Here is a 19,241-nt window from a genome sequence, read left to right on the forward strand (position 1 = left end):
CATTGTTACCTGCTCTGCCAGCTATCATATAGAAAGTGATAGAGTGACGGTGTTGCTGCAGCTCTGTGTAGCACCAGAGCCCCCAGGGGTATTATGGGTTTAAATCTCCCTCTCACAGTTCCGCTCCGGGCCAGGAGGAGGATCATCATTAGCCGGAGCAGATGGAGGGGCTTCAGCGCTGTTTTCCTCTACTAACTCTGCTGCTGTCAGACTTTTTATGCTGGAATCTGGGCTGGAAAAATGCAAGTGGATGGGAGTCCTGGTAGACAGTTAATGATGAAATAAACATGAAATCATTTGAAACACAGAACCAGGAGACTGAATCATCATTTATATGTGAAGTTAGAGATGCAGAGATTTGGTCTAGTACAGCTCAGCCATTATGTCTCTATCTATCTACCTACCTACCTACCTACCTACCTACCTACCTACCTACCTACCTACCTACCTACCTACCTACCTACCTACCTACCTACCTACCTACCTACCTACCTACCTACCTACCTACCTACCTACCTACCTACCTACCTACCTACCTACCTACCTACCTACCTACCTACCTACCTACCTACCTACCTACCTACCTACCTACCTACCTACCTACCTACCTACCTACCTACCTACCTACCTACCTACCTACCTACCTACCTACCTACCTACCTACCTACCTACCTACCTACCTACCTACCTACCTACCTACCTACCTACCTACCTACCTACCTACCTACCTACCTACCTACCTACCTACCTACCTACCTACCTACCTACCTACCTACCTACCTACCTACCTACCTACCTACCTACCTACCTACCTACCTACCTACCTACCTACCTACCTACCTACCTACCTACCTACCTACCTACCTACCTACCTACCTACCTACCTACCTACCTACCTACCTACCTACCTACCTACCTACCTACCTACCTACCTACCTACCTACCTACCTACCTACCTACCTACCTACCTACCTACCTACCTACCTACCTACCTACCTACCTACCTACCTACCTACCTACCTACCTACCTACCTACCTACCTACCTACCTACCTACCTACCTACCTACCTACCTACCTACCTACCTACCTACCTACCTACCTACCTACCTACCTACCTACCTACCTACCTACCTACCTACCTACCTACCTACCTACCTACCTACCTACCTACCTACCTACCTACCTACCTACCTACCTACCTACCTACCTACCTACCTACCTACCTACCTACCTACCTACCTACCTACCTACCTACCTACCTACCTACCTACCTACCTACCTACCTACCTACCTACCTACCTACCTACCTACCTACCTACCTACCTACCTACCTACCTACCTACCTACCTACCTACCTACCTACCTACCTACCTACCTACCTACCTACCTACCTACCTACCTACCTACCTACCTACCTACCTACCTACCTACCTACCTACCTACCTACCTACCTACCTACCTACCTATCTATCTATCTATCTATCTATCTATCTATGAACATATGTTTTTATAAATTATTAAAACTATCTACTGGACTTTGTTTCCAAGTTTGAATACGTTTCGCTTCACTTTCAGGAAGCTTTTTCAGTTCAACAATTCAGTTGAATTAAAAAAGCTTCCTGGATGGGAAGCGAAACATCTTCACCAGCTTTAGAAAATAAATCGAAACTTGGGAGGTTGTGAGCAAAATAGCTGAGTAAGCATCTATAGAGAAGATATATTGATTATATTTGGCACTCTGGACCATAAGCAGATTACAGTGACTTTAAAGCATTGTTTATCAGGAGGATGTGGCAAACTAAAGCATGGTTGGTGGTTGTCCAATGGAAATTGATCTATCTTATATCCAAAAAAGCAGCCAAAACTGTAAATGTGCAAACTGGCAAATGGCTTTTGATTGTTGTTTGAGCACCATGGCAACATAGATACAGCTGTATACAGGGTATACATTATACTTTACATATAATATTGGAAAATAATGCAATTGTTTTCAAATAAAGGGTTACATTATTCATTATAAATACTTTTACCCACAACATGGTCATTTTACCTTCTATTTTCCCCTTTTCTATAATTTCTTGTGCTGACTGAATCCCTCCCCCTTGATAAACAACCAATCACATTCACTTTATTCACTCGTGTAAAGTTGGGCACCACTTGGGAGAATTTGGAACTTCAACTGTTGGAACTGCCGCTTCCCTACGACTTTAAGCTACACTTCTTTTGAATTCGTATTACCAGCAACAGTTAGTTGCAAGTAGAATAACTGTTTATTTCTTCGTCTAAAATCTCTACGAAAGTCATTTTTTAAGATGTTCCATTTTTCCTCCTCTTAATGAAAATAATTAAAATAAACAGAGACTTTTTTTGTCACTTTGTTAAATGGCAGAGCTGAGTCTGTCTTTAAGACATACAATGATCATTTTCTACTTTCGGCTTCTTTAGATCGCCAATGAAATGTAAAATAACAGCAAATATAGCAGTGTATTCTCATTATCAGTTCGTATGAAATCGTACGAAAAGTTGTGCACAGTAGTTTCGTACGTTTTAGACGTTTTTTTAGTCGTATTTCGTCGTATTTTTACGTCTTGCCTCGAGACAAGATATCCTTGCACATGCGCATCTTACGCACCATTAAATAACATAGAATTTAGCATACAATTAACCCTGACCCTGACCCTAACCCTAAGCCTAAGATACAAAACAGCAAGCAACCTAGTGAGAGACATCAAGAAGTAATTATTGCACTGTTTTTCCCAGTTTTACGTCCGTCCGCGGATCTGCTTTTTTCGTCTGTCTGGCTGCGCATGCGCACTAATCTGTTTTTTTTCGAGGAAAAACGTCCAAAACGTACGAAATACTGTGCATAACTTTTCGTGCAATTTCATACGAACCGATAATAAGAATATGTTGAATATAGGTAATAATATGTTAAGACTTCAAAAGACATTTGATCCTTAAGAAACGGGTGCAATACAGTTTGTGCGAGTGGAGTTGCCATATGTTGATGTCATAAGAAGGGGCGGGGCCACGAGCAGATCTGACCGCCAGAGCAGATTTGGTACCCACACCGTAAATGCAGCTCTTAAACAATAATTTTAAGTTTGTTTAATCAAATTCAGAAGCAGAAAAGTAGTAAATGATTTGACGCATACAGGAGGATAATCTTGCTTTATGTTCAGGGTTTTTTTTTTTGAGCATATTATTCTACAACAACCCATCTTCCAAAGATCAAATCAAATTTAAAGCTAAATCTCTTAACGTTAGACAATGAGACTTCAAAGAAAGCAGCATTTTGACTCTATACATCTCTAGATTTTAAGTGAAAGCTTAGAGATATGCAAAATGAGGCTTGTTTCATTGTCCACTGCTGATAGATAAAAAACAACTTTTCAAAAGTCTGTGCTTTATCAGGTATTTAAACAACTCCCATCTTCCTTGTAAAATGTAACAGGAAGTGGGATTTCAAGTTAATCAGAACAATCATTTGTCAATAGGGAGTATTTATCTCCAGCAGCCATGAGCTGTTCATTGATGTAGCAGAATTTCACCATGTATTGGAGGCCTGTTATCCAGGGAATAAGGGGTGTGTGTGTGTGGGTGGGTGTGGGTTAGTGGGCCTGTTTTCTGTGAAGCGCTGGCAGAATCCTAATCGTCCAGCGTGACGGTATTCATGGCTACATCAAGAATTATGAAGGAGGCAGAGGGATGGAGGGGGGGGGGGGGGGGGGGGGGGGGTAAAAAATGAAGCTTTCTCAGTCTGTGTTTTAAAGGACAGTGCTTTGAATGTCATTTGACAATTTCCTTTTAATTAGAACTAATTTACAGAAAGATGCCCAGCAGCTAATCTTTACAGGATAATTAACTTCTATTTTCTTTACTTTTAATTAAAAAGTGGAAAAGATTTAGCTGATCCACAAAGAATTGTTCTTTTGAAATGTTCATCAGACTTCACACTTCTTTTGGCATTGGTAATATTTAGATCCTATCTGCCGCTCGCAGTCTCCACTGAGTTATTGCAGCGATTTTCTCCCTCTTATCCGGGGTATTAAGAAGTAGAACTATCAATAGTAGAAATAGGAACCAGAGGCAAATTAGAATTGAATTAATGAAGAATTTATTGCTAAAAGACCCCCCCTCCCCTCACCTCCATCCTTTATAATACTGGGATGAAATTGACATCTTAGATATATCCATTTCATAGAAATTCCTTGATGAGGAAATGCTTTTTTATCGACACTATTTGATGCTGTAATCAGCTTCCTTGTTCATAAGTAAACCCTTTAATTTCTTTGAAATTATTCTAGACTAAAAGCTAATCATTGCAAAAGCCTTTTTTTTGCATTTATTATATTGCTATTTCAGGCCTGCAGGCTTTCTGGCCCCAAAACATGATGAATATTAGACTTTTTTAGGTTAAACTGCGGCCTCCTCATAAGTACTTAAGACGCAGTTAAGTGCCGTGTGGCTCAACAGATTGAAAAGTCCCTCAGCCTCATCAGAGCTGCTGGAGAAAAGTCTTTTCTGGCCACTGTTAGCACCTTCCAAACAGACTTTACTTAGTGGAGATAAAGTGAGCCAATATGAGGTGAGCGTGCGGCAGACAGAGCCTCCACTCATCTGAAAACGAAGCCAGTGGCTGAAGATGGATGCCCCCACTTAACCATGATAGCTCCCTGGAGGAGCCTCACTCAATGGCTTCATTAGAAGTGAACGTTCTAGTAAAAAGCTCGCTTATAAACCCGTAATTAAGAGCACAAATATTTTACCTGCTTTGTTTCAGCTGTCACCGCCACGTGGTTAACTTATATTTCCCTATAAGTAACAGACGGGCTCCAATAAATCATGCAGTTTGATGAGAAGCGGTGAGGAGCAACTTTCCGTTTGCTTTAACAGCATTTTAATCCCCTCATTGTACCTGCGCTGATAAAACAGACACAATTCAACCCATAAAGTGCAGTTCACAGCAGTTTGGGTTGGTGATGTAGCCCACATTCTTAACAAATTTGATTGTTAAGAAAAAAGCTGAGTCATAACCAGAAAGAAATACAATCAAACTGAATCTGATTATTCTGTGTTATGATAAAATGCATTCAAATGTTATTTTGCCAAATGAGATCAAACTCGTCCTCCAATAGAGTGACTGATACAATCCTACCAGCTGAGTGAGATTATGGCAACACACTGCAAAACAAAATATTGTCAAGCACATTTTTCTTGAAAAATTTGTGTTTTTCTTCAATTTGAGCTGTGACTCAGACATTCTGTCCCTAAAATCACATGATTAACATTTGAAATGAGGAAAAAGCAACTCCATTATTTAATTTAAAATGCATAATGGCTGAAATACCCAATCCAGTGGCATATAATTTTATTTTACCTGCTCAAATTATGGCAAATGATTATTTTTTTAAACCTATTTTTAGAATAAGTAGTATAATATATGCATATATCAATCAATTATAAGCCTTGGGAATAATTAGGTAATCTGGTTTGCCTTCTCTCAAAAACAGACAAAGAACTAAACTGATTTCTGATTGAGGTGCACAACTTGACTCAACTATTAATATAATGTTCATATCTTTTCCATTAAACCAGCATGCCGTCTTGTATCCAGAAATCAACAGCTTAAATGTGTTTTTCAGTGGCAATCTCTGGCTTTGAGTTTGAGTTTGAGTTGCTTTGAGAGTTTGTATTTAGCATTTGCAGCAGCATCAAAGTAGCTGAAGTTGTTTACTGATAGAAATTCTTCATTCATGACTGAAATTTTCTCCATCAAGTCTCTTTTCTTAGCTTTGTTCTGGTTACAGTAAATGTTTTTCTCCTGGACAAATCCCCCCATGGAGCTGCTTTAGTGTTACTGCAGCTGCATACATCCATCTTCATGTTATGAGGGATTGCAGCAAAGTCTATATACAAGCAAAGGATTCTGCAAAGTCAGTTACTTGATGCAATCATCAGGGTTTCCTTAGATTGAGAATTGGTGCAACTGAATTAAACTGAACAAGTTTTCCAGCAGTGATGTTATTTTCGACAGAGCTCTTCTGTCTCCCACCACTTTTTCCAGGTCGAAGGGATATTCTACAAAACAGCTAATGAGATATTCTAACCACTTCCTATCACCTATAAATGAGCTGCAAAAAGAAAAAGAATTAGTTTATCTATGTTAATCATGTAGGTCCATCAAAGATCAACTGTTTTACTTTATGTTTTTTTAATAAACTTTCAGGCACCCTCAGGAAAATGTGTATGCTTTCCTTACATCTCCATTAGTTTCTGGTGAATATCAGTGATTTCATTGCATCAGCAAAAACAGGCCTGTGTTAGATTGAAATTACTTTCTGAGGGTTTTTTTTGTGTGTGCAAACATTAAGACATTTCATGAAACGGGTTCTGTTCTTTTTGCCCTTTTTTTTTTTTAGTTGAGATACATCTTTTCTGACCAGGCTCATTTTAAGCTGATCATGACCATCGATCCCAGCAATGTCAAAACACATTTAACAGTCAAGCTATGTTAATTTCCATCTGTAAACACAATTGGTTTGGTGCACCAATGTATCCTGCTGGGGATTTATGGTGCTGGAAACTATAAGCAACATGACAGGCTATGTTTTCGGTGTTAAAAAGCATAAAAAATACCTTTTAGAGGGATTTCCTAAACACAGATTAATTCAAGCAAAGCTTATTATGGTTCCTTTTTCGAAATATTTCTATATTTTTTAATGACACAAGTTAGTGTTTCTTTTTTTATAAAAAAAAAAAGCATTATATAAAAGAAGGTTTGCTTGAAATGTTTGAATTGTAGCATTGGGTAATAGCAGATGTGAGTTTAAAATGTAAAACACAAATCAAACCATAGGTATAAAATTTGTGTTGCACCGATGCCCAGATCCAGCACTAAAATTGTGGATCCTTTCTGTTGGATTCAGAAAATGTAGGTTTGCAAATAAATAGATATTAAGTCTACACAGGAAAGAGATTCAAGCAGCTTCTGCAGGAGCGGAAGGAAAAGCCCAACCCAACTTCAAGCTTATTTCTTATTAACAGAACATAACACATGGTTACAAAACAGTATTTGTTCTGACAGAACAATTGATCAGTTCATGAAGACAGAATGCTCCATCAGAATGACAAGGCAGGATGGTCTCCTGACTGAATCATGAGACAGGAGTGGAGCAACACCTTGCAAAAATGTTTCATAAGCACAGATTAATTTTATAATCATCATTGAATAAACCTAACAGGTTCGGCGAGTACCAACAAATAGGGCAGCGATACCAGCCAAATGATTGTTCAACTATTGTCATCCATTCAAGGTAGGCAATAAAAAGTTCTACTGGATTCGCTTTGTTTTAGTCTTTTTCCTGCTTCACAAAGGTAGGCAGCAGCTTGACAAAGCCATGATGGCAATTATTTTACATCCAGGTAGTATGCAGTTCTTCATATATACACACACATCAATTTCAAACAGATGGTATCAGTATCGGCCAATACGGCACAGCCAGGTATCGGGTATCAGGGCCAAAAAATGTCATTGGTGCAACACTATATAAAATAATTGAAGTTGTTTGCAAAAGTTTAAAAGATATAGTAAAGTTAAATATTAGCTGTTTAATAATTAATCAGGTGAGAGTATTTTCTCTAATTTATTACAATAACACCATAATGGTCATAAGAATGTTCGAAAAATAATTTTAAACCTCTTCTGTTCGACTCTTTACTACTAGCTGTGTTAGTTAATAAACCACAGTTGGTTAAATTAGGCTGCTATTGGTTTTAGAAGATAAAGTGTTTAAAGGAAATTTGGGCCATTTTAAGGAGTAAAATTAGTTCTGTTCAAAATAGATTATAGATAAATATCATTTGGACCATGGAGGCGTCGTGGTACCAGTTCCTGTTCAGAGTCTCTCTCCTTAAACTCCAGAGAGGGGGAGAGTCAGCCCAGTAAAACAGGACTAAACTCTACAGAGGAAGAGGCTGGCATCTGCTGAAGCCCTCGGGCACGCTCAGAGGTGCCTCCAGCATTTTAATGGCGTAGTCAAATGCCAGCATGTTTTCATGCTATTCCAATTCAAATTCATTGGATAAAGAAGTGAGAGCATGTTATTCTCCTTCAACAGGCCAGACAGAAGCGCTGGGCGTGACAACACAGAACTTAGCAACTCTGGAAACATGCTGGGATCCAACGCTGTGTCTGATTGGAATAATACACGCCACCAGAACTCTGTTAGCTCTCTTTATTAAACACTTTTTTTTTCTTTTAAGGAAGTTTTGTTTGTTTTTTCTGCACGTGGGTTAAATAAAAAAGGCTTTTAATAGGACTTTCCTCAAACCAGTGGGTGTGTTTCAATCTTACTTCACATGGAAACTCCTAAATGAATGATTTCATCACATTGTGCGATGTTTACATGCCATGTCATCTTTAGTGTTGCAGCCTGAGAGAGAAGTGTGTGTTTATTAACCAGGGAATACATGTATTTACCAATTTACCACCCCACCCGACGCCGACCGCCTCCTATCACACCACAGCCCACCCTCCCGCCCTTTTTTTTTTTTTGCCACACTTTCCAGACGAGTGTCACCGCTGAGTTTTCAAGCAGTTTGTTGACTGCTGATTGTAAGTGCCCAAATTTAGGAAGGAAGCCATTTCTAATCAGGAGAATTACATTGCTTAGCAACCGGAAAATCAAGTTAAACAATAGCATTGCTTATTCTTGCTCGCAGAACGCGTTGTTCTCCACTGAAGCTGCTCCACGCTCCTCCCAGAGCGCACACACATTTACACGCACAAGAACCTTTTCACTGACAACATGCATGTGGATAATTTACGTTTGACTCGTGTTACGGCATTAGCTCCACATTTAGTTTTTTGATCACAGACTGTAGAACTTGGAGAAAGGCTCTCGTTTTTATGACATTTTCAATGCATGAAAAGGAAAAGATAGAAATGGAGCAGTCCTTTGAGGTTTCCTGTGGCGTATTAGACTATTAACAGTTGCATAAATGGTATCTATTTCATTACTGTGATCAAGGATTAAATTAGAAGCGTGAACTCTGTAACGTATATGCTAAGTTGCCACTAAAGTCAAGAGAGCCCTCTGCTTCCCAAAGGTCATTAGGAGCGGAGGAGACGCTCTCTTCCTCATTTCTCTGAATATTTATAAGTTCATCCTATGAGTTTACTAGTGGTTCCTCGAATTTCTAAAAGAAGAATGGGAGGCAGATCTTTTATCTAGTTTTATCTAGTTTAAGGCCGTGAGGCAGACACCCTGTCTACTTTTAAGGCTAGGGTTAAAACTTCCCTTTTTTATAAAGCTTATAGGTAGAGTGGCTCAGGTTATCCTGATTTATCTCTATAGTTATGCTGCTATAGGCTTAGACTGCTGGAGGACATAGAGACCCCTATTTCATCATTCTGCTCCATTCTATCTCTATTCTCCCACTCTGCAGAATTTGTTAGTTCAATCTCTAACGTTCTGCTCTCTCTGAATTTTCTCATAGTAGCTTCATCTGTTCTGTTCCTGTTTGGCTGTGACTCCATCCTGGAGAGAAATATCAACAACTTTATTTATAGATGTTGGAGCTTGGCCTGTTTTTCAGTGTAGTCCTGTTTCTCTGACTGGGACTAACTGAATGTGCTCTCTTGATCCTCTGACATGGGAGCTGGCTCGGAGCTCGTCTGCCTGGCTGTGTGTTTCCTGGACAAGGCCGCCTTTTACAGTCGCTTTTTGTATCTCTGCTTCTGTCTCCTTGAACCCCAGTCGGCCTCAGCAGATGGCTGCTCACACTGAGCCTGGTTCTGCTGGAGGTTTCTTCCTGTTAAAAGGGAGTTTTTCCTTCCCACTGTCGCTACAAGCATGCTTAGTGTGAGAGATTGGCTTTGAGTCAATGAGTCGATGCAACAAAGGTGGTTTTCCTTAAGTAGAAAACTTTGAATCAATTTGACTGTATGATCTGGTGAACTATAAAGTGCATTGAGATGACATGTGTTGGGAATTGGTGCTATTTAAATAAACTGAATTGAATTGAGTTGAAATAGTTTCTTGTTTCTCTTTGGTGAAAGTTTCAGTGGAAAAGTGAGAAAGGCTTGATGGCCAAGTCGCTGTGATTTGGCAGAGGTTGGCCTGTGTGGCCTCTGCTGGATTTTAGGTTCTGCACGATGCATACATGTTTAGCCTCAGGTGCTGTTTTTTATCCCCAGGCCAGCTTGGACACGTTTTCAATGGACCTTTTTTTGGATGGAAAAACTGTATAGGTGGATGCAAAAAAAAAAAAAAGAAAAGATTTCCATGCTTATAGAGATCTGCCGCTTTGTTCTGTCAGATTCAATTACCTCACCTCTAATTAGGGAGCTATAGAAGAGGCTGGGTTTGTGATCCACACATCACACTGTGGAGCCTGCTGATAATGCACGGTATCGCTATCACAGCCCGGCCACAAGCTCCCCACATTGCAAACGGTTGAAAAAGCATTCCATGAAATTAGCAGCCACTTCTACAGTTCTGCACATACCCACAGATTTCTTTAGAGCTCTTCCTTTTTTTTTTTTTTTCAAAGCGAGCTTTGGATGAAAGGTTGGCACATTTTTCTTTCCATCTTCTGTTTTTATCCACTAAGTCACAGACTGTAGAGCAAAGTATTTTCCTAACAGATATGCTCATTCCTCCACCTGTGTCCGTGCTCCTCTCCCCTCTGCTCCTCTTTTCTCCATGACTCATTAATCCTCTGTCCATCATATGGTCTCAGAGTATCACCCCGTTTTATAGACCCAGCAGGGGCATTACCATATCCCTCTCCGGAGCTCCACTCCGCATGGCCGATCGCTATCAGTCGGAGGCCATGCCATGAACAAAAGAGCCACTGTGATCAAGCCTGCATTGGACTAGCAATGTCTCTATTAGCACGGGCTGCTCCTTCTGCAGGAGTGTTTGAGCGAGGATAGTTTCTGCCTGTGGCTGACAGCAGAAGAATCGGATGAATGTGGAGGATGCAGTTCAAGCTGGAAGGTTGCAGAGATATCTGGATGCAAGTGCTGTGACGATGCATCTGTTCACGATATATAAACTAGAGTAAAAGGCTCCAAAAAGATGCCAAATTGGCTCCTTTTTAAGTCTAAGCAACAAAATAAAGGTTTTGGAAAGAATCAGCAATCAGGGTAAAAATCACGTGTTTTAATGAGACTGTGTTTCTCAGATTTTGATCACGTAACCAGATTTTCACTGCTGTTTAAAGCCAGAAGTTGTCCAGTCTTTATACCTTCAGAGTGAAGAGCCGCCAAATGAAGGATTTAGAGGAAAAGCTTCACTTTTACTTATAGCTGACTGTTAATACAAGAGGTCAAATCAAGAGCTGCTTCCCCTTGTCCTTCAAAATTAGAGCCTAACTGAGCTCAGAAAGCCTTAAACTTCCCTCCAGCGCGGCACCCATCGATTGCTTTAGTAATCGATTATTTTTTAGATTAATCTATTCATCTAAAAAATATTTTTAGTAGAGTAAGAGTTTTAAACAAGCAAATATTATTGAAAAAAACACATACATACATGAATAAAGAAATAATTTAATTTAATATGGAAAATATATTCTAATTTTATAATTTTTTTCTTTAAATCTATAGTTTTTTTCCTTAATTGCTGTGGTAAGCAGGTTATTCTTTTAGCAAATGGTATGTCTGTATAGTATGGTATAGTCTGTTTACCATTATTGTAGGTAACAGTTCCATTTCAACTACTAAATAGTTCATCATCCATTCATCCATCTATCCATCATCCGCTTATACATCCATCATCCATCTTCCATTTATCCATCATCCATCCATTCATCCATCCCTCCATCATCCATCCATTATCCATTCATCCATCCCTCCATCATCCATCCATCCATCCATTCATCCATCCCTCCATCATCCATCATCCATCCATTATCCATTCATCCATCCCTCCATCATCCATCCATCCATTATCCATTCATCCATCCCTCCATCATCCATCATCCATCCATTATCCATTCATCCATCCCTCCATCATCCATCCATCCATTATCCATTCATCCATCCCTCCATCATCCATCCATTATCCATTCATCCATCCCTCCATCATCCATCCATCCATTATCCATTCATCCATCCCTCCATCATCCATCATCCATCCATTATCCATTCATCCATCCCTCCATCATCCATCCATCCATTATCCATTCAGCCATCCCTCCATCATCCATCCATTATCCATTCATCCATCCCTCCATCATCCATCCATCCATTATCCATTCAGCCATCCCTCCATCATCCATCATCCATCCATTATCCATTCATCCATCCCTCCATCATCCATCCATTATCCATTCATCCATCCCTCCATCATCCATCCATTATCCATTCATCCATCCCTCCATCATCCATCCATTATCCATTCATCCATCCCTCCATCATCCATCCATTATCCATTCATCCATCCATCCCTCCATCATCCATCCATCCATCCATCCATCCATCCATTATCCATTCATCCATCCTTCCATCATCCATCATCCATCCATTATCCATTCATCCATCCATCCCTCCATCATCCATCCATCCATCCATTATCCATTCATCCATCCATCCCTCCATCATCCATCCATCCATCCATTATCCATTCATCCATCCCTCCATCATCCATCCATTATCTATTCATCCATCCCTCCATCATCCATCATCCATCCATTATCCATTCATCCATCCCTCCATGATCCATCCATTCATCCATTATCAATTCATCCATCCCTCCATCATCCATCCATCCATCTATTATCCATTCATCCATCCCTCCATCATCCATCCATTATCTATTCATCCATCCCTCCATCATCCATCATCCATCCATTATCCATTCATCCATCCCTCCATCATCCATCCATCCATCCATTATCCATTCATCCATCCCTCCATCATCCATCATCCATCCATTATCCATTCATCCATCCCTCCATCATCCATCCATCCATCCATTATCCATTCATCCATCCCTCCATCATCCATCATCCATCCATTATCCATTCATCCATCCCTCAATCATCCATCATCCATCCATTATCCATTCATCCATCCCTCCATCATCCATCATCCATCCATTATCCATTCATCCATCCCTCCATCTTCCATCATCAATCCATTATTTATTCATCCATTCATCCCTCCATCATCCATCCATCCATCCATCCATCCATTATCCATTCATCCATCCCTCCATCATCCATCATCCATCCATCCATCCCTCCATCATCCATCCATCCATCCATTATCCATTCATCCATCCCTCCATCATCCATCCATTATCCATCCATCCATCCATCCATCTATCCATCCATCCATCCATCCATCCATCCATCTATCCATCCATCCATTCATCCATCCCTCCATCATCCATCCATTATCCATCCATCCATCCATCTATCCATCCATCCATCCATTATCCATCCATCCATCCATCCATCCATCCGTCCATCCATCCATCCATCCATCCATCTATCTATCTATCCATCCATCCATCATCCATCCATCCATCATCCATCCATCCATCCATCCATCCATCCATCATCCATCCATCCATCCATCCATCCATCCATCCATCCATCCATCCATCCATCCATCCATCCATCCATCCATCCATCCATCAATATTGGAACTATTTTCTATCTCATTGTCGTACCTTGGACTACATACTGTACATGAAGGAAAACTACTCCCCTCCTCCTCCTCCTCCTTGTTTGAAGGCAGGCTCTGTTTTGCCACGGTGAGGTGAAATGCAGACGTCTTCTCCGTGGTGTCATTGGCCATCTGAACTCCGGCGGAGGCTTGATAAGAGGCAGAAGCAGCAAACAGTCCTCTGGCCCAGTTCGTCAGCAGCCCCCTATAGAAATGCACCGAGGAGCGCGGGTCACACAGAGAATGTGACAGGATTTTAAACAGTACACAACTAAATATAGCAGGAACGCCACTATCAGAAAATGAGTTAGGAGTGTGGTGCTGGTCGTTTAGAAAGTCATTATTCTTATCATTGCTGTCTCTGAAATAATTTCAGGTCTCTCCATGCAATGAATACTGTATAATAAGCTAAACATGTGAGAATGCAGGCAAACTTTTGCCATCTACGCGGCTCTCAAGAAGTAGCCCATCAGGCCCCCTTTAATGATCCAGACAGGGTGGAATATTTCATTTTTCCATATTCACTAAGGCCCCCAGTATCTCTATCGCTCTGAAAATGCTCCATTTAGTTACTATCTGCTAGAGTGGGGAAGTGAGATGCCCTTATTCTGAGTCTATTAAACCTCAATTCTATCTCATCTTATCTACCTAATCTGTGTGTCTTATTGACCATGAAGTTTATCTTTAATCTCCCTTTACTCTTATTATCTCACAACACTGTAGGTCTATTTTCTGCCGCAATAGTGCTGCCTGTATTTGCGAGCAACAGAGGAAGAATCATTTAGCTGTACACACGGTCCTCATTCAGCTGTGTAATGGAATGTGTACAGACCGCGCGTATAGAAATGTATTTCCTTGCTTTCTTTCACACCGTCTTCATTTGCCTTGGCAGAAGCTTTTAACGCCAGTCATACAAGCTCCCCTTGATACTGTGATATTTATCTCTCGGTATCATCCTAAGCCATGGTAGACTCATCGAGTCACTTCACGCCTCACTGCGCTCTTCTGCGAATCAGCAGAAGGCATCAGATAAGATCATAAAACTGTATCCTCATTTAAAAGCAGCACTCGGCCTCTGCAGTGTCTATTAGAGATCTGTGCGCTAATTCTTTTCATGTCCCGGGCTCCTGCAGATGCTGGCTTCTACAAAGGAGTAATTTATAAGACTAATGAAAAGAGCAAGCAGTTTGTGGACATCAGGGGGGTCTTTTTATGAGGCTTCGGGTGCGGAGAAGAAAGAGAAACAGGAGGGCTGAAATTATTGCTTTATTAAAGCTGAAGGGTTCACTCCTGCTGCAACAGAACAAACACGCTGAGAGGCGTTGAGAGGATACCAGTGCACCTTGTTTAGGTGATGAAGAAACATAACTAGTGACAAGTAGGACATTTGAACGGTAAAATGTAGCACCGGTTTACTGTACTCCCACCTTGTTTTTTTTTTTTTTTTACTGTATCCAGGCTTTTGTAATTTGGTTGGGAACAAAGGCATTCAGCTAAAGGTCTGCTGTTGGATTTAGGAATTTCTTTAGAGTGGGAAAGGAAATGTTTTGCATTTTCAGTCTGCATCTTTTATCCGACCATTTTCCGTCACGCTTATCCCAAGTAGGGTCGCGAAGGGTGCTGTGCCTATCCCCAGCTGTCTACTGGTGAGAGGCGGGGGGATACACCCTGGACAGGTCGCCAGTCCATCTCAGGACAACACAGAGGCTAACAAACATAAAGACAAATTTAAGAGAAACCAATTAACCCGACAGTCATCTTTTTGGACTTTTGGAGGCAGCCAGAGTACCCAGAGAGAACCCACGCATGCTCAGGGAGAACATGCAAACTCCATACAGAAAGAGCGGGCCGGGAATTGAACCTTGATCTTCTTGCTGCACCATCTATCCCATGGTCCAACAGTCCCTTCCTTGATTCCTCCTATCATTATTTCCCGTCTTTTGCTCTTTATTATTTACTTCCACCTGTAATTCTTGTCTCATTTCCTCTTCCTAACTTTATTTCTAGTGTCCTTTCTTTTCTTTTGTGCTTAATTAGTCCTTGTTTTGATCCTTTCTCTACATACATCTGTCTTTCCTATTATCCTTTCTTCCTTATTTCCTTTCTTCCTTGTGACTTGCACTCTTTTGCCCTTCCTTCCTCTCTTCCTCCTTCATTACTTGTATTCTTCATTCCTTCTCCCCTTCTCTTCTCTCCTTTGTGGCCTTTCCTACTTGATTTAATTCAATCCTTGTGTCCTTTCTTCCTTGCATCCTTCTGCTCTAGTCTGCAGGTTCAAATCTAAAACCTGGCTGGAGTCGAGGTTTATAGGGATTATGTTTTTTATAAACAGTTTTTTTGAAAGAAATATGGGATTTCTCTTATTTCTTTAAATTAATGTAAGTTTTTAGCTGTTTTGGAATGAAACATAAAAAATAAAACATCATCGCTGGACCAGAAGTCCCAATATTGAAACATAAAGAGCTAATTTTACTATATTTTTTTCCTTTTTCTTTCATAAACATAAAAACACTCACACAATTTTTTTCATTACTGTTTTTATGGTAATTCGTGGAGAGAAAAAAAAAGACTGCAGACATGTTTTCAAGACACAGAAATGTGTGCCAGATGCACCATTATCTTAATAACATTCAGAAGCCGGGTGAGACGTTTTTCACAACTAATACAATTCAGGTAGCAGTACAGTAATTCCATCAACAGCCTTGATTGAAGCAAAAAGCAAAACAAAAAAAATGGTAATATGCAAATACCAACAGAGATGTACAGCTACAAGCAAAATTCTGGAATCATTTAGATTTAAAGAAATAATATTGCACAGAGGGGGGAAAAAATTTATCACACGGAAAAGTGTCTCCTTTAAGATTGCACTGGTGTATTACCCCGAGGCTTGGAATGTAAATGGAAAATCAACATTGTACCCTGTGATAAGGCTAACAAATTAATAAAAGTATTTTTCTCTCACTCCCCCCCCTCCACTCCCATACTGATCCCTCTATGAAAAGTCTGGAAAGGACCTTTTTTTTTTCCCTCCCCCCTCCTCCCTCCATCTGTGTGAGGTTTTGTTTTGCAGGTAGAAGGATTAACATCAAGCTCACCTTGGCTGCATGTCAACTCGCTTTTCTCACCAGCGTCACAAAGGACTTTTCCTGTAGCTATTGAGGAAAGACTGTGAAATATTGTTGCAAATATAGATTAATATATATTTATCTTACTGACAGGACTCTGGGTGCACTTGAACATAGCGTAGACAAGACCGTGTTTTGAATTGCATCTGAATCAGTTGGATTGCAAGAAGAGGGGCGCAAAGAAGCAGAAGTTCTTTGTTTGTTCTTGAAAGCCTGAAGGATGTGATGAAACTGCTGAACATTTCCCTCGTGTGTCTGTGTGTGTGTTTATGTATGAATGTGTGTGTGTGTTCCCTCAGGTCCTCTGGAGGATGGCCTGGAGGAAGAAGAGGAGGAGTGTGTCTCCGAGGAGAACGAGCTCCTGGCCAAAGACGAGTTCTCGGTGGAAGAGAACTTCCCGGCAGAGTTTGAAAGCGAGAACATGAACTGTGAAGACATGGAGTACTTCTGCAACAAAGGTGAGGGGTTGAGGGTAGAAATAATGCTGGAAATGTGGTGTGAAAGACTAGAAGTGGATGAAAACTTTGATGAGTGAAGTGTTTCTCCTTAGTGGCAGAGAGATTTTATCCTGCACCCCAACATTGACTTCCTGCAATCCGCCAAAGAGCAACGGTTTGATCTGAGAGTGCACTGGAAAAAACGATCTAGAAATAAGTAAAAATTTCTTAAATTAAGTGTATTTACCCTTAATTTGAGTAGGTAAATTAGATAGTTTGCAAATGGAATGAGTATTTTTACTCTTAAAATGAGATAATTAGATAAAATGCACTTGAAATAAGTTAATGCAACTGTGTTTTCTTATTTTAAGTGTAAATTGTCTTGTTCCATTGGCAAAATGTATCTTTTACCTCCTCAATCCAAAAACAAATGCACTTATTTTAAGAAAAAATGACCTATCTGGATTTAGATTTTTTCCAGTGTGAGATGGTATGTTTGGACCACCAGGTTTCTGCTGTGCTGCAGCCCTCCCCTGCTCAGCAGCACCTGCTACAGCTCGGAGGTCCATCACTTTAAAGCGCCACTGCATCGCCAAACGCGCTCCACTCCTCTTTGAACTGCAATTCAATTAGATTGCCTCTTTGTGTGTTTGTTTGACTTCAGTCACACCTTGCCATCACAGAAGCTAATTTGTGGTCTGCTTCAGGTTACAGTACGAAGATGACAGGCTCGTCCCGCTTCCCTTTCCCCCTCCCTCCGTCCCACCTTCAACAGCCTCTGGTTGTGTGGAGCTCGCTGCCCCAGGTGGCCCCCGCTCTCGTTGGCGCACGGATCCCTTAAATTGGACTTTTTAATGAAGAACCGATGCTTTGAATGTCTGCCCCTTCGTTTGTCTTTCAAAGGAAAAATTTGTTTAGACTTATTTCCACCCCCAGACACTTCTAAACTGATGTGCCTTGTGGGATTACAATTATTCCAGACGAAATAAATCTTTCATGTTTCAGGTAGGCTCCCCCCCAGTAATCGTATCAATAATGTTTTCCTTTTGTTCTCAGGAGGGGAAAAATTGAACGGCCCAATTGTTTAAAAATTGCAATTACAAGCAATGTCTCGGTTTCTTTGCCCTTTTCTTTGTCTTTCTTGTAACACGAACATCCTCAGACTTCAAAGCACAATGCATGGGCCTATAACCAGCCGTTAGTCATGAAGTAGATGGTAGTGTATATGGCGATTTAAAAAAAAAAGAGGAAAAAAAAAAGTTGTGGAAATCTTCAAAGAACCTCGCCGGAGTTGCTTGATACTCCCTTTGTTTTGGATAAAACCGCCAGAAACTAAGACTCAAATCTTCTTTCCGTGTTTTCCAATAAACTCAACATGACATAGCAATCCCAAATGTCAAATACTTCTTTTCGTGGGCATTGGTAATCTGTTCCTTGTCACACACAAGCCTTAGCAGTCAGATTTTTTTGTATTACTTCCCAATCTAAGCTTACAGTGGCTAAGTCCCCCATTGCCTCCTAAGACCTAAATGATGTACTATCCACTGCTCGGTTTTCTGTGTGGCAAATTCAGTGCTATCTTCAGGTATACCCCCCTCGCCTCTCTTATAAAGCTTTCCTCCATTAGATCTCTATAAAACTAATGTCATAGTGGCTTAAATTTACCCCACTTATGTGAAATTCCTGCGAATTAAACAGGGTGCAATCCTGGCAGCATTAAATGGTTTAAGTGTGTTATTCCTCGACTATAGGAAGGCAAAAAAAAAAAGAAAAAGAGAGAGCCCCCTTGATTAACTAAACCCTCTCAAATGCGATGGCATGCTGTAATTAGCCCTGTGCGGACTTGAACGTGGGTTTAAAGGCAGCCACTCATCCCATGGCCTTTATCTGTGGCTGCTTCCTCGAGAATAAGGTCTCCCGTGTAAGGTTCCTGCACTGAGCAGCGGCTCTCCGGTCTTAGCTTAGCCTTGTATCTGTGTAGTCACTCTCTGAAATGG

The 19,241-nt window shown here is 40.7% G+C and overlaps 1 protein-coding gene across 2 annotated transcripts in view; it reads left to right on the forward strand.

Moving 5' to 3' along the window:
• Positions 1-19,241, forward strand: part of zfpm2a (zinc finger protein, FOG family member 2a) — a 206,712-nt gene that overhangs the window by 34,971 nt on the left and 152,500 nt on the right. For both annotated transcript variants that reach the window (XM_038301803.1, XM_038301802.1), the window contains exon 2: positions 17,107-17,265. In XM_038301803.1, the coding sequence (XP_038157731.1) occupies positions 17,107-17,265 (159 nt within the window). The remainder of the gene's footprint in view (positions 1-17,106; positions 17,266-19,241) is intronic.

Source organism: Cyprinodon tularosa, unplaced genomic scaffold, assembly GCF_016077235.1.
Source record: "Cyprinodon tularosa strain WSP-4 unplaced genomic scaffold, ASM1607723v1 ctg475, whole genome shotgun sequence".
NCBI lineage: Eukaryota > Metazoa > Chordata > Actinopteri > Cyprinodontiformes > Cyprinodontidae > Cyprinodon > Cyprinodon tularosa.